Source organism: Pelodiscus sinensis, chromosome 2 (assembly GCF_049634645.1).
Source record: "Pelodiscus sinensis isolate JC-2024 chromosome 2, ASM4963464v1, whole genome shotgun sequence".
Taxonomy (NCBI): Eukaryota; Metazoa; Chordata; order Testudines; family Trionychidae; genus Pelodiscus; species Pelodiscus sinensis.
This window is the reverse complement of record NC_134712.1, coordinates 177,936,226-177,960,979: the sequence shown is the minus strand read 5'-3', so window position 1 is coordinate 177,960,979 and position 24,754 is coordinate 177,936,226. Positions and strand designations below refer to the sequence as shown.

The 24,754-nt window shown below is 43.1% G+C and overlaps 2 protein-coding genes and 1 long non-coding RNA gene across 5 annotated transcripts in view; 2 read left to right on the top strand and 1 right to left on the bottom strand.

Moving 5' to 3' along the window:
- KIF15 (kinesin family member 15) overlaps nucleotides 1–1,750 on the bottom strand; it is a 61,830-nt gene extending 60,080 nt beyond the window's left edge. For both annotated transcript variants that reach the window (XM_075921863.1, XM_075921864.1), the window contains exon 1: nucleotides 1,473–1,750. In XM_075921863.1, coding sequence (XP_075777978.1) covers nucleotides 1,473–1,491 — 19 coding nt within the window. In that variant the 5' untranslated portion in view covers nucleotides 1,492–1,750. The remainder of the gene's footprint in view (nucleotides 1–1,472) is intronic.
- On the top strand, nucleotides 1,737–24,178 carry KIAA1143 (KIAA1143 ortholog). Of its 2 annotated transcripts, none has more exons than XM_006116412.4 (3): nucleotides 1,737–1,927; nucleotides 9,036–9,186; nucleotides 21,612–24,178. In XM_006116412.4, exons 1-3 carry the CDS (start codon nucleotides 1,820–1,822, stop codon nucleotides 21,824–21,826), a joined length of 474 nt encoding a protein of 157 aa, XP_006116474.1. In that variant the 5' UTR covers nucleotides 1,737–1,819; the 3' UTR covers nucleotides 21,827–24,178. The 2 variants fall into 2 exon arrangements, with proteins under 2 accessions (XP_006116474.1, XP_006116475.1); XM_006116413.4 differs by having other exon boundaries at nucleotides 1,871–2,009.
- Nucleotides 13,163–19,102, top strand: LOC142827276 (uncharacterized). Its single transcript, XR_012901908.1, has 2 exons — nucleotides 13,163–14,739; nucleotides 17,524–19,102. It is a non-coding gene; the product is annotated as an uncharacterized LOC142827276 (long non-coding RNA).
- Nucleotides 24,179–24,754: the final 576 nt, after the last annotated feature.

The following is a 24,754-nucleotide window of genomic DNA, read 5'->3' as shown; positions in this document are numbered from 1 at the left end:
TGAATAGCATTTCACCACCTACAGACCTAGAGGAGGTACAAAGTCAGTAAGTAATCAATAGCTTAAATTATCTAACTGCTTGCATTTTCCATTTTAAAGGAATGTTAGTAACCTGAATTTCTTATCTGGAGGAAAAAGGGCATCTACAGGTTGAAGCTCTCTGGTCCAGCACTCTCTTGTCTGGCAACATCCATGGCACATAACATCCCCAGGAGCACCAGCTTCACGGAGCTGTTTCCCCCCCCCCCCCCCCCCCCCGCATCTGTATCAGGCAGGATGAGGAGCAGCTTCTGTCTGCGGCCAGCCCAGGATTACCATAAACAGGGCCTGCTGCAGCCCAGCACTGCTGCATTTAATACAGAGGCAGCAGTGTGAAGTGGCAGGGGGCACAGAGCGCACTGCACTGGCTGCCAGATTCACCTGCCCCCAGGGATAATTAAATAATCATATAATTGATAAGATTTAGCACAGTTACATGATTATTAAATTAAATTAAATGAAACATCTAACATCCCTAGTCCACACTGAGGTTGAGCTGCACCTTTCCTGAGCCAGATAGTTGTCTAGGATGCATCATAACAAGCTACTCTCAGGCATGTTTAAGACTTTTGTTCAGCACTAGCCAGAAGCTGGCACCCTGCTTTTTCTCTTATGTACTCTAGCTGCATGAGCTCTGTGTAAGTGCTGCCAGGTCCCTCTCCGCCCACATCATTACCCCCTGGTCATCCCTTTCCCCGCTATTCGTGGAGCTACTTCCTCATTTTTACAGGACACTGTGTCTCACTCTTCCCCAGGCCGGGTGCGTTATGTGCACCCCTGACAATCTTCCGCCCTAGGCCCTGTTATTTGTTTTCTTTCTGGCTGGGACATGCTGCCTTTCCGTTTTATCCCATGACAACTTACTTTACTTAAGAGCCTTTGGTGAGGGGCCTTGTCAAAGACTTTTTGGAAATCTAAGCACACTATGTCCACTGGATCCCCCTCGTCCACGTTTGTTGACTCCCTCAAAGAGCGCTAGATCTGAAAAAGTGGGTTGTGCCCAGGAAAGCTCACGCTACCCTCTGCACGTTTTGCTCCGCTCCCGCGCTACTCGGCAATGTGTCGTTTTTAAAGTGTTTTCTAGCAGACGAGTAAGGCAAGATTTCCTTTTACACAAACCACCTTCTTCCCCCCAAGTCCGCCCAGGCAGCCGCCCCTCCCCGCCCCCCAGAGCCGCAGCTGCCGTGGACACGGAAAAGACCCCCCCCCCCGCAGCCTGGCCCCGCGGCGCTGCGCACTCAGCCAGGCTGCTCGCCCCGCACCGACGTGGGAAACACCGCGGAGGGGGCACGGGAGGCAGGACACCCGGCCCCGGCGCTAGCTCCGGGCGCTCCTCTCCCTCCCCGCCCCGGGGGATAAAAGCCCGTCCCCGCCAGAGCAGCATCGCAAAGCGGAGCAAAGGCCGCGCGGGCAGCCCCTTGGGATCCTCTCACCTTTGGTGCCAGGAGCCATGGTGCGCGCGCTGCCGCCCCGCTTCTCTGCCCGGCGCGCGCCCCCCCCCCCCTTAGCACCGACACAAACCGCGGCTCAAAATGGCGGCCCGTTTGAATTTGGCGCTAAGTGTCGGGAGAGGGCGGGGCCGCCTCCCTCTATGAAGTCATCACCGGGGCGGCCATGAGCGTTGGACGTCCTGACGCGCCTGTCAGACAGCGCCCCCGTCATGTGACCAAGAAAGGGCTCGGGTCGGTTTCTCACTTCCGGCCTGGGCGGAAGTGCGTCGTTCGATCTCGCTGTTGCTGTTGCCGTTGCCTGCTTGTCTCTGTGCGCGGCGGTCGCCATCATGAGTAAAAAGACGCAGGTCTCGTACGTGCGGCCGGCCGAGCCCGCCTTCCTGAGCCGCCTCAAGAGGGAGGTCGGGTATCGGGAGGGGCCCACGGTGGAGACCAAGGTAATGACACGCCCCTGCCCCTCGGGAGCCCGGCCACAGCCCGCCACGCTGCCGAGACCCGGGGATGGGCTCCCTCAAGCAGGTGAGCATGGCCGCTTCCCCCGCCTGCTGCTCCCAGCCCTGACCTCCCTCCCCCGCCTGTGCGGGAGCCTCGCCCTCTTTTCGAACGTCAGTGTCCCGCGTGGACACAAACGGCCCCCACCCACTCCGGGCAGCGGCCCAGGGAGAAGAAGAGTCTCCCCGGCCCGATCTCTGTGCTGCTGTACAACGAGGGCCCGTGGCATTCCACCGAAGGGAGCTCCTCAGGCCTAACGGAAGCCCCGGGGAAGCACCTGAGGTCAAGGCTTATTTCAGAGCCAAGGACTGTTATCGGGGCTCCCGTCTTACATCAACAGCCTGCTGCACTGAGCAACCGGCTTAAAAACAAGGGAAACTGGAAACCTTCAAGCCCTAAGATTGGGGTCGGCAACCTTTTCAAACCAAAGAGCCAAATTGCATCAAAATATGCAACTTAATATTACTGATAATTGACATGAATCATACAGACTGTATTTAATGGGACTTCTGCTACTGCATCTTTTTGCACATTTCTTTGACATTTACATCATAACTTGTCAAATCCAGCTTTTCAAATAGTGCACATTCAGGCTGTGTTCTCATAGAATCATAGAGCTGGAAGAGACCTCAGAAGGTCACAAAGTCCAGCCCCCTGGTCTAGGCAGGATCAATCCCAACTAAATCAACCCAGCCAGGGCTTTGTCAAGCTGAGACTTAAACACCTCTAGGGATGGAGACTGCACTACTTCCCTAGGTAACCCATTCCAGTGCTTCACCACCCTCCTAGTGAAATAGTTTTTCCTAATATCCAACCTGGACCTCTCCCACCACAACTTGAGACCATTGCTCCTTGTTCTGCCATCTGTCACTAATGAAAACAGCCTTGCTCCATCCTCTTTGGAACCTCCCTTCAGGAAGTTGAAGGCTGCTATCAAATCACCCCTCTCCCTCACTCTTCGCTTCTGCAGACTAAACAGACCCAACTCCCTCAGCCTTTCCTCATAAGTCATATGCTCCAGCCCCCTAATCATTTTGGTTGCCCTTCGCTGGACCCTCTCCAATGCGTCCACATCCTTTTTGTAGTGGGGGGGGCAGAACTGGAGATGTGGCCTCACCAGAGCCGAATAAAGGGGAATAATGACATCTCTGGATCTGCTGACAGTGCTCCTCTTAATGCAACCTAATATGCCATTAGCCTTCTTGGCTACAAGGGCACACTGTTGACTCATATCCAGCTTCTCATCCACTGTAACCCCCAGGTCCTTTTCTGCAGAGCTACTACTTAACTGGTTGGTCCCCAGCTTGTAACAATGCTTGGGATTCTCCCGTCCCAAGTGCAGGACTCTGCACTTGTCCTTGTTGAACCTCATTTGATTTCTTGTGGCCCAATCCTCCAATTTGTCTAAGTCACTCTGGACCCTATCTCTGCCCTCAAGCATATCTACCTTGCCCCCTAGCTTAGTGTCATCTGTAAACTTGCTAAAAGTGCAATCCATCCCCACATCCAGGTCATTAATAAAGATATTGAACAAAACTGTTCCTAGAACCGAACCTTGGGGCACTCTGCTAGAAACCGACCGCCATCATGACATTGAGCAATTGATCACTACCTGCTGGGCCCAGCCTTCTAGCCATCCTTCTATTCCTCTTACTGTCCATTTATCCAGTCCACATTCCCTTAACTTGCTGGCAAGAATATTGTGGGAGACTGTATCAAAAGGCTTCCTAAAGTCAAGGTATATCACATCCACTGACTTTCCCACGTCCACAGAGCCAGTTACCTCATCATAGAAGCTAATCAGATTGGTCAGGCACGACTTTCCCTTTGTGAATCCATGCTGACTATTCCTAATCACTTTCATCTCTTCCTTAAGGATCCCTTTCATGATTTTTCCAGGAACTGAGGTAAGACTGACTGGCCTATAGTTCCCTGGAAACTAAGCATTGAGTACTTCAGCTTTCCCCACATCCTCTGTCACTAGGTTACCTCCTTCATCCAGTAGGGGCCGCACATCCTCTCTGATCACCTTCTTCTTGTTAACATGCCTGTAGAAACCTTTCTTGTTATCCTTCACATCCTTAGCCAGTTGCAGTTCCATTTGCACTTTCGCCTTCCTTATAACCCCCTGGCATTCTAGAGCTATACATTAAAACCCCTCCTGGGTCATTTGTCCAAGTTTCCACTTTTTTGTAAGCTTTCTTTTTGTGCTTAAGTTATCCAAGGATTTCCTCTGTTAACCAATCTGGTCTCCTACCATGTTTGCCTCTCGCTACGCATTGGGATGGTTTCTTTTTGTGCCTTCAGTAAGGCTTCTTTAAAATACTGCCAGCTGTCCTGAACTCCTTTCCCTTTCATGTTAGCATCCCAGGGGATTCTGCCCATCAGGTCTCTGAGAGAGTCAAAAAACCTGCTTTTTTGAAGTCTGAGGTGTGCATTTTACTACTCTCTTTTTTCCTTTGATCAGGATCCTGAAATCTACCATCTCATGAATACTGTTTCCCAGGTTGTCGCCCACCTCTACTTCCCCTATTAGTTCCTCCCTGTTTGTGAGCAGAAGGTCAAGCTGCGCACGACCCCTGGTCGGCTCCTTCAGCACTTGTCAAGAAGTTCTTCCCAACATTCTCCAAAAACTTCCTGGATTGCCTGTGTACTGCCGTATTGGTTTCCCAACAGATGTCAGGGTGATTAAAGTCGCCCATGAGAACCAGGGCCTTTGATCTGGAAGCTTCTCTCAGTTGTCCGAAGAAAGCCTCATCTACCTCATCGGCCAGATTCGGTGGCCTGTAGCAGACACCAACCACAACATCACTGCTGTTGTTTGCTCCTTTAAACTTAACCCATAGACTCTCAACAGGTTTTTCTCCCTCTTTATACTGGAGTTCAGAGCAATCATAGTGCTCTCTTACATATAGTGCAACTCCTCCTTTTCTCCCCTGCCTGTTCTTCCTGAACAGTCTATACCCTTCCATGACAGCACTTCAGTCATGCGAGTCATCCCACCAAGTCTGTGTTATCCCAATTAAATCATATGTCTTGGACTGGGCCAGGGTCTTCAGTTCTTCCTGTTTGTTGCCCAGGCTTCTCGCATTAGTGTACAAACACCTCACTTAACCAGTTGATCGCCCTATCTTCTCCATTCGAATCAGGGGTACTCCTTTCTTGCTCGTTCCTCTCTGCATTTCTTCCCAGTATCCCACTTTGCCACTCCCCTCAGGGTTTTGGTCACCGTCCCCCGACGAACCTAGTTTAGAGCCCTCCTCACTAGGTTTGCAAGCCTGCCTGCGAAGATGCGCCTTCCTCTCTTCGTTAGGTGGATTCCATCTCTTCCTAACAATCCTTGTGCCTGGAACAGAGTCCCATTGTCGAAGAAACCAAAGCCCTCTCTGTGACACCACCTGCGCAACCAAGCATTTATGTCCTCAATTCGACGATCACTGCCCAGTCCTTTCCCTTCAACAGGGAGGATGGATGAGAACACCGCTTGCGTGCCGAATTCTTGGGTCCTTCTTCCCAGCGCTACATAATCCGCAGTAACCCGCTCAAGGTCATTCTTGGCCGTATCGTTAGTTCCCACGTGGAGAAGCAGGAAGGGGTAGCCATCCGAAGGTTTGATCAGTTTGGTAAGCCTCTCAGTCACATCCTGAATGCAAGCTCCTGGTAAGCAGCACACCTCTCAAGATTCCAGGTCCGGACGGCAGATGGATGGCTCAATCCCTCTTAGGAGGGAGTCCCCAACAACTACCATCCGTTGTTTTCTTTTGGGGGCGGTGGCCGTGGAACCCCCATCCCCATGGACTACGCATTCCATGCCTTCTAGTAGATGGTGTTCCTTTCCGGTTTCTTCCTTGTGAGGTCCCTTCCAAAGCATTCAGCACTGCAGAGTCTGTGGAGAGAGCCTGAAAGCGATTACTTACCTCTATAACATTGGGGGGTTCCCATGCTGGCCTTTTTCCCCTTCTACAAGTTACATGCTGCCAGTTCTCTTCCTGGTCCTATACTGCCCTCTCTGGCTCTTCCGCCTTCCATGCTTGAAGGATTAAATGCTACCTACTATCAAGGAAGTCTTCATCCTTTCTGACAGAGCATAGGGTTGACACTTGGGCCTCCAGTCCTCTAATTTTTTCTTCCAAAATGGCGACCAGCTTGCACTTAGTGCAGATGAAATCTGTTCTTTCTTCCGGGAGGAAGACAAACATGGCACACTCCTTGCAGGTAACAACAGCAGACCTATTACCATCCATTGCTGCTGTCCTGGAGAAGGGATTTAAAAAGAAAGGCAAGAGAACTTCGTGCTCTTCCCAACTCCCTCTCTAAACTCCCTGTTAGCACTCACCTGTTTGCAAGCTCCTGCTGTCAATCTTATGGTGGGGGTTGGGGATGTGAAGTTGCAGGAGTTTGGATTGGGATGTATGAGGTTCTAAGGGCACGTGTGTTGGATGTATGATGGGCTCGGCACAGGTTTGGGGTGAGTGGGTGGTGGAGTGTTACGGCAGGGGACAGGATGTGCGGGTGCAGGAGTATAGATATGTGGGGGTAAGGAGCTCAGGCAGGAGGGTTCAGGGTGGGGGGTGCAGGAGTGTTATGATGTGACAGTCAGATGGGGGTTGAGCCCCAAATGGGGGCTTGTTGACCAGGCTTCATTTTTAAATAAAATATTATGTCCAACACAAAAGGTTTCAACATTGTTTTTATTTATGAGAGGGATGGGGAACATTTTTTGGGTTAGGGGCCACTGTCCCACAGAAAAATCACTTGGGGACCACACAAGTGAAAAGCCAAAAAAACAGTCCCTCTAGAAACATCCAACCCTCAGGAAAAAAAGCAGTCTCGAAGGGGTTTTTCGCACAAAAAAACTCATTTTTTGAAATAAACCCTATAAACCTCATTTTTTGAGGAATAAGGGTTCTTCCAGAAAATGGGGAGTTTTGCGTGAAAACCCCTGTCTGTGCTGTATTAACCATTGTCCTGCCTCCTTTCAACTGCTGGCCCAAGAACAGCTGAGTAGAGGCAGGAAATGGGCTGGAGGTGGATGTAGTATCTGAACTTACTTTTAACTCCTTTTGTTTCAAGAAGACACTGTTATTTTGTTGTTTTTAAAAGCATATATATGATTAAAAGCACCCTTCTATACTGCCATAAAGTTTATGCCATAAATTCTCTATTGCTTAAATAAAAAAATGGGGGTGTCTCCTATGTTGCTATCCATTTCAAGGGGAAAAGAATCTAGCCCTTACTGTCTTGTCCAAAAATGATCCTGTTTTTTTTACATAAGAACGGCCGTACTGGGTCAGACCAAAGGTCCATCTAGCCCAGTATCCTGTCTACCAACAGTGGCCAGCACCAGGTGCCCCAGAGGGGGTGGACCGAAGACAATGATCAAGCGATTTGTCTCCTGCCATCCCTCTCCAGCCTCTGACAAACAGAGGCCAAGGACACCATTTTATCCCCTGGCTAATAGCCTTTTATGGACCTAACCTCCATGAATTTATCCAGCTTCTCTTTAAACTCTATTATAGTCCTAGCCTTCGCCGCCTCCTCTGGCAAGGAGTTGCACAGGTTGACAACACGCTGTGTGAAGAAGAACTTCCTTTTATTAGTTTTAAACCTGCTACCCATTAATTTCATTTGGTGTCCTCTAGTTCTTCTATTATGGGAACTAATAAATAACTTTTCTTTATCGGCCCTCTCCACACCACTCATGATTTTATAGACCTCTATCGTATCCCCCCTCAGTTTCCTCTTTTCTAAACTGAAAAGTCCCAGTCTCTTTAGCCTCTCCTCATATGGGACCCGTTCCAAACCCCTAATCATTTTAGTTGCCCTTTTCTGAACCCTTTCCAAGGCCAAAATATCTTTTTTGAGGTGAGGAGACCACATCTGTACACAGTATTCAAGATGTGGGGGTACCATAGTTTTATACAGGGGCAGTAAGATGTTCTGGGTCTTATTTTCTATCCCTTTCCTAATAATTCCTAGCATCCTATTTGCCTTTTTGACCGCCGCTGCACACTGTGTGGAAGTTTTCAGAGAACTGTCCACGATAACTCCAAGATCTCTTTCCTGATTTGTCGTAGCCAAATTAGCCCCCATCATACTGTACGTATGATGAAATCTAATAGATTTCAAAGTGAGAACTTGAATAATTTTTATCTAAGTAGTACTGTCATCTTTAAAGGTAAACAGTTAATTTAGGTTTTCACTTATATGTAAGAGCTTGATCAGACACTAGCTTGTAAATATCACACTCTGCTCTAGTCAGCAGAGTAAGTATTATTTATCAGTTGTTTTAATTAGAAATCTTAGTCATGTCTGGTTTTTAGGCAGTATACAAACAATAAAATTGCTATTTACAAAGCATCTCTACTCCATCTTTGGGGAAAAAATTCAGTACAGTAATAAACAACACACATCATAATGTGATTTTCATTAACACCTGGATTCAAGGATAGTGTCAAGAAATACTTGCACTAATTTTTTTTTGTTGCCTTTGATACATACAATTTCCTGTAACCTTAATAGACTAACATATTGCAGATCAGAATTTGCCAGCAGAGGGAGCATGTTAACTAAAAAGAGCCGTTTCTGGAGTTTTGCTGTTGGTAATGGCTGACTACTGATTTTTGGGGGATGGAGAAACTTTGATCAATATTGCTCACTGAAAATGTTACTGTTTAGAAAATGGAGAGCATTGCTGTGGAAAGAGGGTAGCAATACTCTCCATGTCTTTAGGACTTAAGAGGGCATTGCAAATAATGGAAAAGGGGAAAATGTTGCAGATTTTTTTTTTAATTTGACCTTAACATAAATATTTCTGCGATGCGTTATGTGATTAAAGTGCAGCTGATGTTCTGAGCTTGATGTTATGCTGGTTAGTGTTATGCTGGTTAGTGTATCTGCTGTCCTTTTGGATGGTTTAGCTGTAACTTCACAGTATTTGGGAAGAGCTTATTGAGAGGGTTGATGCAGTGATCGCCAAGTCTCTCTCCTACCTGACCACAAGAATTGATTTCATATGATGATCAGAGTTGCTTTTATTTCTGACTCATCTAGAGAGAACAGCTCCCAGCTCCTGAGGAAGATGATGAGAGTGGCAGTGACAAAGATGATGAACAACCACAAGTAGTAGTACTGAAAAAAGGGGATCTGACTCCGGAAGAAGTGATGAAAATTAAGCAGGAGATCAAAAATGAGTCAAAATCAGGTAAGTACTAAGATGCAGAGTGAATTTTAGAATAGCCCAAAACAGACAGTAAGCAAATAAAAACAGGCTTGAAGTAGGGATGTAATAGTATAGTCGATTAACTGATAAGCAAAAGCTTATACGTTAATGCTATAAACTACACACATTTCCCCCTGCCCTCAACCCTTGCCAGTAAATTTTTTTAGCAGGCTGGCCGGCAGCCCAGCTCAGTCCTGGCTTGTACTGGGTCCTGGACCTACCCCCGCTGCAGCTCTGCATTTAAAGTGTATTAGGAGCCAGGAGGGCAGGTAGCCGGCTCAGTTCTGGCTCGTGTTGGTTCCAGGAGCTCAGACCCCTCCTCCACCAGACAGGAGCTGCCCAAGGACTATAGAATAGTCTACTAACTGATAAGAATTTGAGGTTAATCAACTATTCAGTTAACCGATATTTAACATCCCTAACCTGAAGATGTAAGCTTGATTTTTTTTTTCTACAGTTTCCTGTTATCTTTGATTCACAATTCAAATTCCTCATCTAAATAATTTGCCCGTTAGTTCCCAGGCTGAACTCTGTATTTCACATAGCACTTGCCCATGACCTCCAGAGACCTGATTAGTTACACGATGCTGCCTCTGTGTTTCCAGATGTGAAAAGGAAGTAAGCTAAAAATACCATAGTTTTGTGACAATCATATTTAATTCTTTTCTTGGCTTAAAAGCTAGTTCCTCCAGCTCAGGGGCAGGGGCACAGCGGTAGCATTCCACCTTTGAAATATACAAGAGTCCCCACAGGGGCTCTCATACATTTCAAAGTGGAAGTGCTGTATGGAGCCCGGGGTCAGTAGGAGACTCCTGCTGCCCCCAGGCTTCATGCAGTGTTTCGATCTTTGAAATGCACAACACAAGGAGGCACTTCCATCTTTGAAATGTAGCAACTGCCAGGCTGGCTCTTGCTACATTTCAAAGCGGAAGCACCCTTATCTGCTAATCTAATAGTCTATGGAATTTCCATCGACTGTTTGATTAGTTCATTGATCCCTAATATTGGTAATAAATGCATAGTCACTGTCAAATATTTGAAATATCTGTTCAACAGACTTAAAATTGAAGGAAGATGTACCAAACAAGCAATTGAATAGATTGGAAGTAAATAAAACAAATTCTCCTTTAGTAAAATGCAAGATAGGCAAATTATTTATCAAGATAGAAAAGAGTCACTTTCCCCTCAAAGTGCAGGAAATAATTTTCTTCAGATTGCTTAAGATCAGATATTCTATTTAGAACAAACAAAAAGGCAGATTTGAATTTAATAAGAAAATTGTATACAACTTTTTTTTGCATACAACTCAAAGGAGGAATGTAAAAAAATAATTTTACCCTAAATATAATCCTCCAAAGTCCAGACACATCTTAACTCATAGATATACTACAAGATGCTGCAAGTGATGAAATAAGTAAAAACAAAAGTAGGAAGTAAAGGAATCTAGTGACTCAATTGGAAGCAGAGTGGTTGAACATGAGAAATTATTCTGTAATGGCAACAAACATAAGTACAAGACACTGTGTTCTTGCTTAATGCTGCTTTTGATTCTTATCTGTAAAGATGACTAGAAAATTGTATATACCTTTTAAAGAAGCCATTCAGAAACGTAAAGCAAAAAATGACAAGGAGGAGATCTCTCTAATTTATTGAACTTTGTAAAAGTAAAATGAAATTAAGGAATGTAAAGGGTGCAGTTATCTTAGAAGGTTGATTGTATGGGTGTTCAACATAATATTCAAACATAATCAACCCTGAAAACATTTCTAAAACATCATTGTGAAGAAATTTTTGACTGCCCGCAGTATAAGTTGATGATGATGGAACTCTCAAAGGTTGTGGCTCTACTAGTTGAAACTAAAAGATAACATAAAAAGTACTTTGGTCACACACAGCATCCATTTACCCAACAAGGGACTATTTCAGGATTTATTCAGTTTATGAAAGGAGGTGGTTTTGGATGCTTTGACAGATTCAGATTATGATGATGCTGTCTGAGTAGAAACTCTACTACGAACTGAAACTGCATAAGGAAAAAAAATATTCATAGAAACTAGGAATATTTTTTTTCTGATTGACGGTTGTGATTTCTCCTCTGACCCATCCAAATGCAAAAATTAAATATTGAGTCCAAAACAGTAAAACTGAAATGTGACCGCTGGAATAAAAATGTGAGCGGTTCTGCCTAGGGATGTCCACGACTAGTCGAGACACTACTCGACTACTCACAGTTAACTGATTATGTGGGATTTTATATCTTTAATCTGAAGCACTTCACTGTGTCTACTCCTGTTTTCTTGCCAAGAGAATGTGCTTGACTGAAAATGCAGTTACTATCAGTGGGTTCATCGCCTGCCTTTGTCTTGTTGTTTTGTGTTCGAGTGGGAGCAAACACCTTAAGTCTTTACTTCTGTGCTGGGAGATTTCTCCTGTGAAGGGTCACATGAGAGTGTTTCTACTGCTGTATAGATGGCCGTGGTATGATGGTACTGCAGCTCTGTTTGATCCTTTTTTATCTTTATCATGCTAACCTAATGCCCAGTTTCAAGGATTCAAATTTAGGTCTCTTGTTAGCCATTGTCAGGTGCAGCTGGCTAGCTCCAGGCTTTGAGGTGTTTTGAATGTTGTGTTTGCATTTTTTGCCAGTTAATTTCCATTTTTTAAAAAGGCAAAAAAGAATAATGAAAAGCTTGTTATAGGGAATTTCTTATGTCTAACATTTATTTTGAAGTTGTCAACTTCTAAATTGGCAGTAGACTGTTCTATTAACGTGTATTGATATGAACACGCCAGCTGTATCGCCAGCTACGCGGTTCTGCACATGCGCAGGTTCTGTGAATGCACAGATGGCTCTGCGCCAGCTCTTCCAGGGTGTAATCTTCTCGCCACGGGCGAGTAGACTACATTATTTGTCGAGCCCTGGATATGAAGACTGAATGGGGATGGAGGAAGAAAATACCAGAAATAACCATCCATTTTACCATATCAGGATCAGAACAGAGGCAAGCAGATAGGTCCCAAATAACCTGTGCCCAACAACCAGATATGGATGGAGGCTGATTTACACAAGTGTATTATTGAAATTATTCAAAAGTCCTGAAAATATCCACATTTGATGTTCTGCCTTCTCATTTAATATGGCCACAGTGATTCTTCATTCCAAAGGTCTCTACCATGGATATCAGATTGGGATGATATTCTGGGATTTTCTAAACTAATTTACATTCCTCCTTGTACAGATTTGTTCACTAACTGTTTTGACATGACTGTACCTTTTATTTCAAGCCACAGTCCTCCCCGTGATATGCTTTTTCTGAAAGTGATGAACTATACTCTTAAATTAACCAGCTATTTTTTCCAGATTAATGTTGCAGCTTCGCTTAACCTCTTTCTGAGGCAGAGTAAAATTTAGTAATGCTCTTACATTGGGTTTTTGGAAATACAGTCATGGTGAACACTTTAGCTATGATTAACCTTTACATATAATCTTCCATACTGAAATCATTTTATCCATGGAGGACTTGCTAGAGGGTTTTTTTTTAAGTTGCTATTTATTTACCAATAATCCTTTTGCTTAAATTTTCTATCTTGAAGTGTTCTAAAAAACTACTGTAGAATCAAAGATGATAAACATGGTTTCAGGGAAAAAATAAAATTGCAGAAAATCAAAACTGGTAATTGGTACAAGATACTGTGTGTGTCTGCATTCATTATAATCTGTACAATTTTTTTCTGCTGCTTTTCTAGTACTTCTGGTCTCTAGGATATTCTGATATATGCAGCTGACTAAAACTTATAAGCAAGTGTTATTCATTTGAACTCTTTTAATATTATTCTAGGTTTGTTCAAAGTGCTTGGGGTTAAGGAGGAAAATTCTGCCTGATTTTTGCGGATGCCTCCCTACTTATCAGAAGGAGTGTTCAAGCTGCTGTTTAGCTGGTCTATAGCCTTAGTAAGTGACCTTGACTTTAGCCATTTCTAAAATCTTGTATTAGAAATTAATTTTGACTTTCAAAAATACATCAAAAGTTTTCAATAAATTTGTACTTCATTTAGATTGCCTCATTAAATTAATAAGGCTGATTATGTGAGGAACATCAGGCAGGGATGTAGGCAACTAGTTGACTACCCGATAAATGTATGCTTATGGGGTAATCAAGTAGTGACTCGATTTATTGCTTCTCGGACCCCTCACCCACACTGCCTCCATTAGAGAGGCAGCAAGGGAGGGAAGCAGGAGCTGGTGCTAGGGGATCTGGCTTAAAAGTTGTGCCGGTCCCGACTGCTGCACCTCTTCCTTTGAAATGTGCATTTTAAAGGGAGAGGTGCAGCGGTCAGGACCTCACGTGAGCAGGGACTGCTTTGGTCCTGCCTTGCACAGGTTCCCCACTGTACCTCTGCCTTTGAAATGTACAAGAGCCGCCTATGGCTCTTGTACATTTCAAAGGCAGAGGTGCAGCGGGATAGTGAGCACCCCCCTTATCGACTAATTGAGTAGTTGATGGAAATTGATTAATTGAAATTTAACATCCCTAACATCAGATATCCTATCGTTTTAAAAACAGGGGTTTGGTGTATTCCTGTAATAAATGGTTAGTGAGGCAGGTACGGAGAAGGAGGGGGGAAAAAGCTGAAGCATAGCTCTGGACCAAGTGAGAGAGATCTGTGATGAGACTAAATTAATCAATTATAAAACATTTGTATCCAAACCCCTAGTGTCATGCAACCACTGAGAAATTAATCAGGCTGGTACACAACCTCTCTTGCCATTTTTATTAAAGGGACACTTACAGCTTGAAGTCCAGAAGTGTACTAGACAAAAATGCTGCTTTAAGTTGGAATTCTAACTCAGTTTTTGAATGCAGATTTTAGGGATGTAAAATCCCAATTCATCAGTTAACTGGTTAAACATTAGGTTAACCCACTAAGTGGGATCCCAGGAAGCCCCTAGCCTGCAGAGCTCCCAGCCCCAGCCCTGTTCAGCGCTGGTGCCAGGGCTCCCAGCCCTGTGCAGCGGCCTGGTGGGGCTGGAGCAGCTCTCCACTCGCAGCAGGCCACAGGCAGGTTACGCATTCATAATGCTAGTGGATTTGGGATAGTGGCAAAAGAAACTATGGCTAAGAGCATACACTACTTTAAGGAGAGCCGGTTAATATAGTTTAGTCCTTGTTTTCAGCACTAATGTCCTACAGTTTTTTGCACTCTGTTTGCTGATCTACTCGCTTTTCTGCGGTCATCAAGTCTTAGTTCTCATGTTGGCTTTTTTCAGATTTTGGTTTAAGAATTTCCAACATTGAGGTTGATTCGTTAAGTTTTTCACTAACTCCTTCCAGGACTCCATTTCTGGAGGTCTTCAGCATAAATATAAAAAGCAGAAAGACTCAGTCCAGTGTAATCTGAGAGAGAGTTTATTACTAGCTGAAAAAAGGTACTCTTGGCAGCCATTAACATCTCAATGCTTTCCATAAACATTTGATATAGATTTGATTTAGGGTCTCCTTTTCTTGTTCTTGCTCTTTCTTACAGATTCCTTAGGTCAGGGGTGTCCAAACTTTTTTCAAAGAGGGCCAGATTTGATGAAGTGAACATGCGTGAGGGCCGACCATTTTGCCTGACATTCCTTGAACCATTAAAATTAAATGCAAATTAACTATTTTATGCAAAGTTTATTGCAAACGGCAAACGACATAACACCAACTATACATGTTGTGTCCAAATATATTTATAACTGATTTAGACCAACTGACATTAACTGAGATTTTACAATGTATTCTTCTCAATTGAAAAAAAAACTTGCCTACACTAATGTGAAGGGTGAAACTGAGATCTGGACTGCAGTACATAGGCTAGGTCTGGTTCAAAGGCAGTGGTTTTGATGCGCAAAATGTCACGCAGGTGAGAGTCACTTAGTCTTGTCCTCACGCGGTTCTTGTTAAAGTTCATAGCAGAGAATGTCTTCTCACACATATATGTTGAGCCAAACAAGCTCAGCATTTTCTTAGCCAATGTTCGAATCTCTTGAAACCGGCTCTTATCCAGTTGGCGGTAAAAGTTCACAAGAGAGAGCTGTTGGTGACGACTGCGTAACTCGCTGTCACAATGCAGCTCAATGAGCTCGAGCTGCAGCTGATCTGGAGCATCCTCGGGGTCAACAGAGAATGGAGAGGAGAAAAGGCTGATCTCATTTTCAATAGCTGCAAAGTCCTGAAAGCGCCGTTTAAACTCCCCAGCCAGAGATGCAATGTCTGCTGCATACCTGCTCGTTTGCGCACTAATATTGTCCTGTGGAAAACTGTTCATTATTTCCTGCAATGCTGAAAAATGTATGGTATTGGGCTGTGTTTGTGACAACTGCCTTATGAAAAGTTGCAGCTTTGTCCCAAAGGCTTTGAGGTGTGAATAAAGCTGGTTCACCGCTGCATCTTTCCCCTGAAGACTCGTGTTCAGTACATTCAGATGCTTTGTTATGTCAACTAGAAACCCCAAATCAGCCAGCCAAATAGGATCAGATAGTTCTCGCATTGGTTGTCCCTTTGTTTCCAAGAATTCTCCGATTTCCTTTCTGAGAGAGTAGAAACGCTGCAGTGCAGACCCCCGACTGAGCCATCTTACATCGTTGTGATATAAAACATCTTCGTATTCAGCCTGGATGTCCAGTAGAAACTGTTCAAACTGGCGGTGGCACAGGGCTTTAGAGCGAATAAAATTAATAGTCTTTAGCACCGATTTCATAACATGATCATATTTGAGATGTTTAGCACAGAGAACTTGTTGATGAATGATACAATGGAGTTTAATAGCTTTGCCGACTCCTTCGATCACCTTGTTACAGATTAGGGTTGATAATCCACTTCGTTCACCAACCATGGCAGGTGCCCCATCAGTAATAATCCCAGTAACTTTGTTCCAAGGCAGTTTCATGTCATCTATGGCGGAACTAACAGAAACAAATAAATCTTTTCCTCTTGTTTGGTCCGTAAGGCTCTGGAGGTCAAGTAGCTCTTCAGTCACATTCATTTCATCGTCCACCCCTCTCATAAAAATCAGCAACTGAGCTGTGTCAGATAGGTCCGTGCTTTCATCACAGGCTATTGAAAAGAAGTCAAAATCCACTCCTTTGGATGTCAACTGTCTCTTAATATCTGATGAAATCTCTTCAATTCTCCGTGCTACAGTGTTACGAGCCAGGCAAATGTTGGCAAACTCTTGCTTCTTCTCGGGACAGATATTATCAACCATTTTCATAACGCATTCTTTGATAAAGTCACCCTCAGCAAAAGATTTGCAATTTTTAGCAATTAACGTTGCCACCTCATAGCTCGCCCTTGTGGCATTTTCATTTGACTCACGGGCTCTTATGAAAAATTTCTGTTGTGACATTAAAACAGCTTCAAGTTGCTTCAACTTTTCACTGCGGTCGTGCCCTGTAAGCTTGTCGTATGTGCTATGTCTCGACTGGTAGTGTCTCTTGACATTAAATTCCTTATAAACAGCCACAGTCTCTTGGCATATCAGACAAACACAGTGATTCTCTATTTCAGTGAAGAAATATTCCACTTTCCACCTGTCCTGGAAGCGGCGGCCCTCACTGTCAACTTTCCTTCTCTTATTTACAGTCGCCATTTTTTTAAATTGACCAGAAGGGGAAGGGATCATGTGAGCGCAGTGCCAGAGGTTTAATACACTGCACTAATACACTGCCCAACAAGAATTCTCTTGCCTTTGTGGCTGTTTGTGGCGAAGTCTCTAATGATGAGCTCCACGTGCCTGAGCCCACCAGGAAGCTGACAGTGCGCAGGGCCAATCACAATACTGAGCTTGAGCAGCTGCGGAGTCCGTCCCTGATCTCAGCAGCTGCGGAGTCCGTCCCTGCACTCTCAGCCCCAAGGTAGAGGGCTTGCAGGGTCAGAGGCGGGCGGAGAGCGCAGGGCACGCTGGCCTCACGGTGGCCCGGGGGCAGGGCGAACCCGTAGCCAAGCGGGGGAGCGGGGCTGCGGACGTGCCCTACATGGAGGACTTTAGGACCGCAGCGGCCGCCATGGACGGCGGCGGCGCGGCCGGAAGCGGCGCCAGTCAGAGGAGCGCCGGGGAGCCAGGAGAGGGGGAGGAAGCGGGGGCTGTCCCTGCACTCTCAGCCCCAAAGCGGAGTGCAGGGGCAGGGTTTGGGACCGCGGTGGCGGCGGCGGCGGCCCGAAGCGGCGCGCTGAGCGTGCCAGTTAAAAAAAGCACTGGGGAGCCGGGAGAAGCGGGGGGCCGTATTAAATCCGACCGCGGGCCGCATTTGGCCCGCGTGCCGGACTTTGGACATGCCTGCCTTAGGTAAAACCATATTTGTTTCTCCAAGTTCACAGCAGATTTCATCCCACTGCCAGAGGGTCCCTTATCCTGCCTTCCTGATGGAAGCCAGCTACATCTCTAGGGCAACTGGTGTTTCTCACCTGATTTATTCTCTGTTTAATATTACTGACATATTTTAAGTGAGAATTTAGGGCTGCCTGAAGTTGAACTGTTTCCTTTTGCTGGAAGGAGTGTCCTTGAACATGTAATACAAACTTGGTAATATGTTTTCAAGCAGAAATCTAAAATCTATCCAGCTACTTCTGAATACTCCATAAACAGTGTTCAGTCTTTGAAAGCCAATGCTAAGGAAATTACTGTTGTGCTGTACTTCCTGATCTTTTGCCCTTTCTCTAGCATGCTCTTCCTTATAAAGGCCTCAGGTTACAAAGACATCTCCCAGTTTTTCCATTTTGCTCACTGGGAAACAAGCTGAAGTGAATTGATTTGTCTCAGGTCACATACCAGGTTAGCAAAAAGAAGAGCTAGTAATAAAACTTGGAACTGCCAACTCCCCATTCTTCTGTACTAGAATGTTTTCCTTTGCTATATTATTATAGACTTTTCCCCATTGGGAACTAGTCAGACTGAAACTGTCATATGTGGTTAATGCTTAGTCCTTGAATGATGGTATTGAGAAGTCAGACGAGGTGGGTTAGGTCATATCTTTCATTGGACCAAATTCTGTTGGTGAGAGGCACAAACTTTCAAGTGAGATACTCTTCAGACATTTAAAAGAAATGTGAATGCGGCTGTCCCTCCACAGTCCTATCCTTATTATGTACATTTACTCCATTCTCTGATGTTCAGTTTGAGTTAGGCTATGTGCTAAAACTGATTTTGTCAACGTTTATACACAACACCCTGAAGAAAAACTAGCAAGGCTTTTTAGTCCCTGTCAAGGCTATTCCCCGCTCTGGCACTTTGTCAGTACCTTGCCCCCTAAAGGCATGTGTTAATACTCCCCAAGGTCATAGATTCCTTGGCCATGGATTGGTATCGTAGCCACCACCCAAATGAAAAAACTCCTTTGAGAACCCAGGAAGGTGCACTTGAGAATTCCTTTTTGTAGGGTATGCTCAAGCTTTCTTAACCCTCACTCATCTTGAAAATTATAATTTCTCTTAGTAGTTTGGCTTTGCAATCTTAGGCAGGTGTACACAGAACTTCCTGCCTTGTTGGACACAGGAAACATATCATGGTCTTAAAGGAGTAGTTTCTTTGTCTTGTTAATAAAAAACACACTTGTTGAAACATTACTTGATTGCTAGAGCATCTAAAAATGATGCTCCCTGGAATTGCTTCCCTGGAATTCAGTTTGGAAAGTTACAGTATGAAGGGGAAGTTACATGTGCTCAGGATACAGAAGTCAACAAACCCAAAATTAAAAAAAAAAAAATCTAATCGCAACTGACTATTCTGCTGACACATCTGTTTTAAGATTTAGTCCTTCCCTAAGAATATGAACTCCATGCATAGCTCCCTGACTTAATTCGTGTCCATCCAGCTCTGGTTATACAACAGCAGGAACAGGAAGGCCACTGATTTCAGTTCAAAAGCCCACACGCTGTTTCAGTTGGCTCTCCTGGCCTCCTGTCAACTCACTTCCTGCTTCCTTAACATTCCTGGGGACTCTCTAGGACCCCCTGTCTATGGTTTTAACCATTACAGGCAACACAATTAGGTTCGGTTCCAAGAGTTAACTACGGGGAGAGACTTTAGTTAACTGAATGGCTGGAATGTCCAGAAAAGGATACAGACCTCCTCATTCATCAGTCCCAGACTTGATTTGATTAACCTGTTTATATTGTGATGGTTAACCTTGATTTGATTAACCTGTTTATATTTGTCTTATTAAAAAACAAAAGCTGTGTATGGCACAGAAATGCCATAATCACTGTTTTTGTAGGTCTGAGCAAAGCAGATTTTGTGCTGCTCCTTTGGTTTTGCAGCTCCAATTCACTAGTGAACCTTATTACTGCAGCATATATATTGATGCTGGTATGTATGGAGGTCTTGATCCTATACATTTTGTAATGGGATATAGTCACATGTATAAAGTTAGTCAGGTGTGTCTTTGCAGGATTGAGGCTATAGATATTTTTTGTCATATACAACAAATAGAATATCTTGTTAAACCAAAATAAACTGGTCTTATGTATAATTCAGAATAGGCCTGCTAATAAACATGTTTATATTACACAACTTATTTCATTCACGGTTCTGGAAGGTTTTACTTTAGACCTAATTTTTATTAATGAAAGCCACCATTTTACAGTGTACAAGTATTTTCCAAAACCAAAAAGCTGCTGAGTTGATTTATTTGGTACACAGTATTATGCCCGTACAGGTTGAACCTTTCTAATCCAGCATCCTCGCGATCTGACTGGTACTGAACCAGAGAATTTGCTGCACCATGGGTGGCCAATATTGTTTAGCAGCATTGCCATCACTTCCACTTCTTACTGGGCTCCTAGACATTTGGGGTAAATTAAAGCTAAATAACAGCAGAGAACACTGAGAGCCAGGGCTTGTGGCTGTAAACAAAATTTATGGGACTGCAGGAAACTTGTCTGTATTCATAACTGGACATCCGACTAAATAAAATCATGCTGGACCACGGATGTTGCCGGACCAGAGAGTACTGGACATGGGATGTTCAACCTGTGGTACCTGGTCCAGTAGTCCTTTAAAGGATATTTGTGCTTGGAGAAGATTTGTGAGGCAAAAGGTTTTTTGGGAGGTGGGTTAGGTGATCTTTTCTCTATTCATAAATGACTAAAAATGCAGACTTGAGTTCATTCTGCTCTGTGGCTGCATATCTGAGTTTTGGACCCTAAAACTGTTGTTAAACAATGTAAGAGTTGTTACAATCTGAGCATGCACTTTAAACAGCAGCTTGGTTAATTTTAAATAAGATTTCACAGGACTTTCTATAACACTGAAAAGGTACAGTGCACAGAGTACAGTATTAAATATGGATCAATAAATCCGTCTTCTCAAACACTATTATGTCATCAGGAAGCTTCTATTGCACCATTTGGTTTTAAAACAAATATTGTACTTAAAAATGTGCACATAGAATAGGGATGTAAAAGAGTAGTTGATTAATCGAGCTGACTAATCACATTTTCTCCACCACCACCCCCTTTGCTGTGTCTATATTGGGGCAACAGTGGGGGAGAATAGGAGTTCTCCTTCCCCTACCTGCACTGCTGCCTCTATTAGCAGGGGAGGACAGGAGAGGCTGCTCTGGCACAATTCTCTTAACACAGTCTCTTTCATAAATGTCCTTTAGTCTATAAATTGTTTCAATTGTAATCCAGTGCAGCATGACACTTTGGTTTTGATTCATAACAGTGGTTTTATGTTTATCAGAATGAGATGGTACATTCATGCAGCAGTTGTTCACCCTTACCTTAGTATTCCCAAAATATTTCTCTCATTTCAAATTCTTATAATCCTTCACACAGGTAGCTGAGCAGAATTCATTAACTTTTATGCATTTTTAGGATGCAGTTTGGTGACCATGTTGATACACAATATGTAGTTGCATAAAATAGGACCATAGAAAGTTGTTTGCAAAGCCAACAGAAGTAATGCCAAGATTTTGGGGTTTTTTAATCTTAAAGTAGCAATTGGACACAGTTTCTGGAAGTATATGCACAACATCTACTCTTTACCATAAAAATATTTCACCATAGGTAGCCCTTCAGAGAGATTGGTGAGACATTGCAGAAGATGTGTTAATTTACCAAGGGTGAAATAAAGGCAGAGAAGTTAAAGGCACATAATCTGTATTTCTGTTTGGAGCTTACATATAGTTTGTAAGAGATTGTTTCTGTCTCTGCAGCATGCTCCTTTTTAGAACTCTGGATGAAGACTACTCAGTATCTACAGACACTAAAGAAATGAGTCAGACACTGGAAAATGGAATGCTATTTGTGGATTTTTTTTATTTTTTTTTAAATTTCAGAAGTCTTTTCATGCTGGTTTTAGCTGAGGAAGGGTCAACTTCTGTATGTATGATTATATAAAATAAAATGTTGATGTTGGTGTCTTTGTTATAGATGAAGAACCAGAGCCTGCTGATGGAAAAATTGTGTTCAGGAAGCCAAGTAAGCGTTCATCAGAAGGGAAATTTTCAGGCCTGACTGCAAGTTCAAGTAAGAAGAAAAAGGAATCAAAGAAAATTAAGGAGGATTCAACATCCCCTCTGAATGCAGCTAAACAAATTAAAAATAGCAGTCTTCTCTCATTTGATGATGAAGAAAATGATGATTAGGAGTTGTGCATGTTTGTTTTTGCATAATTTCCATTACAAACATTAGAGCAAATATGAGGTGCCTCTTTTAAGTGGAGACTTAGGGCCTGATTCTCCTTTTACTCGGGTAAATCCACTGATGTCAGAGGAAGACAGTATAACTCTCGTGTGAGGTGAGAGTCAAGCCCTAATTTTTCAGTTCATATGGTTCTGCATGCACAGTATCTTTGGACTGTATTTTTAAAAGAGAACTTAAATGTGTGCGCAAAATAAAATCCATAAAATGGCTGTTTAAGATCCCAGATCATTAGCAAAATACTTGTGTAGATATAAAACTTATGAATATATTAGCAAAATTAATATTTCTCCCATTTTATTTACTCTTCTCCCCATTTACTTAGAGTTCATAAGTGTGTATTTTTTGTCCTGTTAAAATTGACTTAACTAATAATCAAAATAGTATATATACTTGTGGGCTAAAATCTTTAACTCTTACTCAGATATAACTTGTAAGTCTCCCCCTTCCCTCCAAACATATGGGCTGAATTATTGGGTCTGTGTCTTGTAGTCCTTAGCTGTATGACTCAGCACCTAGTAAAGCCATGAGAATTTTGATTTCTGCCCTTAGTGGATGCAGATGAAGTCTGTAAGCACTCACTTCAGTGGAACTGCTCTGTGAGTAAAGGTTACAGGATTGGATCCTCAGTGATTGCATCAGCTCTTGCACAGCAAAGAAATCTCTGAACTGTGAATTTGGAGATTATGTAAGGAAAGCCATTTAGCCCATTATCATAGCACCTAAAATTGACTGTATGCATAACTGGAGAGAAGTATATGTATTTGTAACTATGTTTGTGTATTTGTGGTTATTTGGGATCTCAGACACCTTACTGTAAAATTTCATTTCACTTGTAGCTATATAAAATTGTTTTAGAGTGGAAACATTGTAAGCAGGAACTGTTGGGGAACACTGCAGGTTAATACAAGATACAAAATAAATCAGGAAGTTGGGTAGCTGTGACAGTATCAAATTTGTGAACTCTTCTACTGTCACATACAGCTGATGAAAGTGACCATTAAATGGTTTACACAAAGATTCCAGATAACATTAAGAGCTGATGTGGTTTCCAACAACAACAAAAAAATCCTGTTGATGTAGTGTGTCCTTTGAAACTGTTTGGATGTACCGTAAAATCTCGAGTATAATGTGCACCTACGTATAGTGCGCACCCTGAGTTTATACTCTTAAAATCATGAAAAACCCAAACTCCTAGGTATAATGCGCACCCATTATACAGGAGAATGGGAGGGAAGGAACCGGAAGGAAACCTGCCCCCCATCCAGCTGCCCGTGCACCGAGCTCACGCCTGCGGGGGGGGGGGGGAGGCCCTCCCCCCTCCCAGCTGCCAGTGCACCAAGCTTGGTGCCTGCCGGAGGAGCCTCCCCCATCTAGCTGCCCATGCACCGAGCTCACGCCTGCCGAGGGTGAGTTTAAAACTTTTTAAAAAAATGTCCTATAGATAATGCTCACCCTGTCTTTGATGCTAAAAAAAAGGGAAAAATGTGTGCATTATACTCAAGATTTTACGGTAATTGAAGGTAACCAGGAGCTGATAGTAGACTGCTGCAGAATTATAAGATAACAGGCCAAGGCCCCACTTCCTTGATTGTGACAGAACATGTGGAATGAATGGGAATGTAAAGCTTCATTAAGGAGCTGATCTAAAGTTGCTGTGTGAGACAGCTATTTTTAGTTCATCTTAGTTAATATTGGTATTGCAACATTAAATGTGTGAAAAAATTTATCTTCTGTGCATGTTTTATAAGTGGTCAAAATCTATTTCAGTAGGTTACACAAGATATCTAATCCATCTGACTTGAAGCCGTTAACCCACTAAATCAGTCAGCATGCCCATAATGAAATTTTATGTTGGCGTACAATACCTGCAATGATCCCACGGCTAATGGGGTCTCAAAACAATATTTTCTAACATATGTAATTGAAATGGGAATTTCATTAGTGCATTTATGGATTCGGTTTGAATTTTTCTAAGTTTATTTTCTGTAATAGAACGTATATCAAAATAATAGCCGATAGTTGGTAACTTAAGGTGCTGCAACTGGTTAATTATGTGCACAAAACTCATTTGAGTCCAGTTTTTTTGGAAAATGTAATATGATCATGAGAAATTGACTAATCTACAGCATATTGCCCTGAACATTTCAACAAATATTTTCTTGGATTGAAATATACTCTAGCTCAGTGATGTTCAAACTGTCTATTCTGTTGTATCATTTTCTGGGGTCTGACTTGTCTTGTGTATTCCCAAGTTTCACCTCATTTAAAAACCAAATTAAAAAATATAAAAATCACAGTACAGCAGTACTGAAAAATTGTGTACTTTCCCATTTACCATATTATAAAATAAGGTAATTGGAATAAAAATATTGTATTTACACTTCAGTGCATAGAATAAAGTAGTACAAATATTTCATTATCTAAATTAAATTTTAGTTTGTGCTGAATTTCCTAGTGCATTTTATGTAGCCTTTTGTGTATAACCAGGAAGATATTTAAATGAGTTAGTGTATCTCTGGCAGATTTCTGTATACCTTTGGGTATATATATCCCTGGTTAAAAACCACTGCTGTAACTCACTGAAACTTGTTTGGAAGAATGAGTTAATCTCTGAGCACAGCCGTACATACATAAACTTTTCTGGGTCTATTTGTCAGCTTAAAAATACTTTATTTACATCTTTCTTATGCAGCCTGAAAGCTCTGGTTATCAAGTGATAATTGCTTGCCAAGGGATCAGAAGGAATTTGGATTTACTTAAAAATTAAAGGCTATGTCTAGACTGCAAGCCTCTTTCGAAAGAGGCTTTTTCGAAAGTATATTTCCAAAAACCCTCTTTCAAAAAAGAGCGTCTAGACTGCAAGCAGTACT

Excerpts from the sequence above, each read along its gene's own strand:
- KIAA1143 (XM_006116412.4), top strand. The coding sequence starts at position 1,820 with ATGAGTAAAAAGACGCAGGTCTCGTACGTGCGGCCGGCCGAGCCCGCC. Across the intron at positions 1,928-9,035 it reads GGCCCACGGTGGAGACCAAG|AGAGAACAGCTCCCAGCTCC; the intron begins GTAATGACACGC and ends TGACTCATCTAG. Across the intron at positions 9,187-21,611 it reads CAAAAATGAGTCAAAATCAG|ATGAAGAACCAGAGCCTGCT; the intron begins GTAAGTACTAAG and ends TCTTTGTTATAG.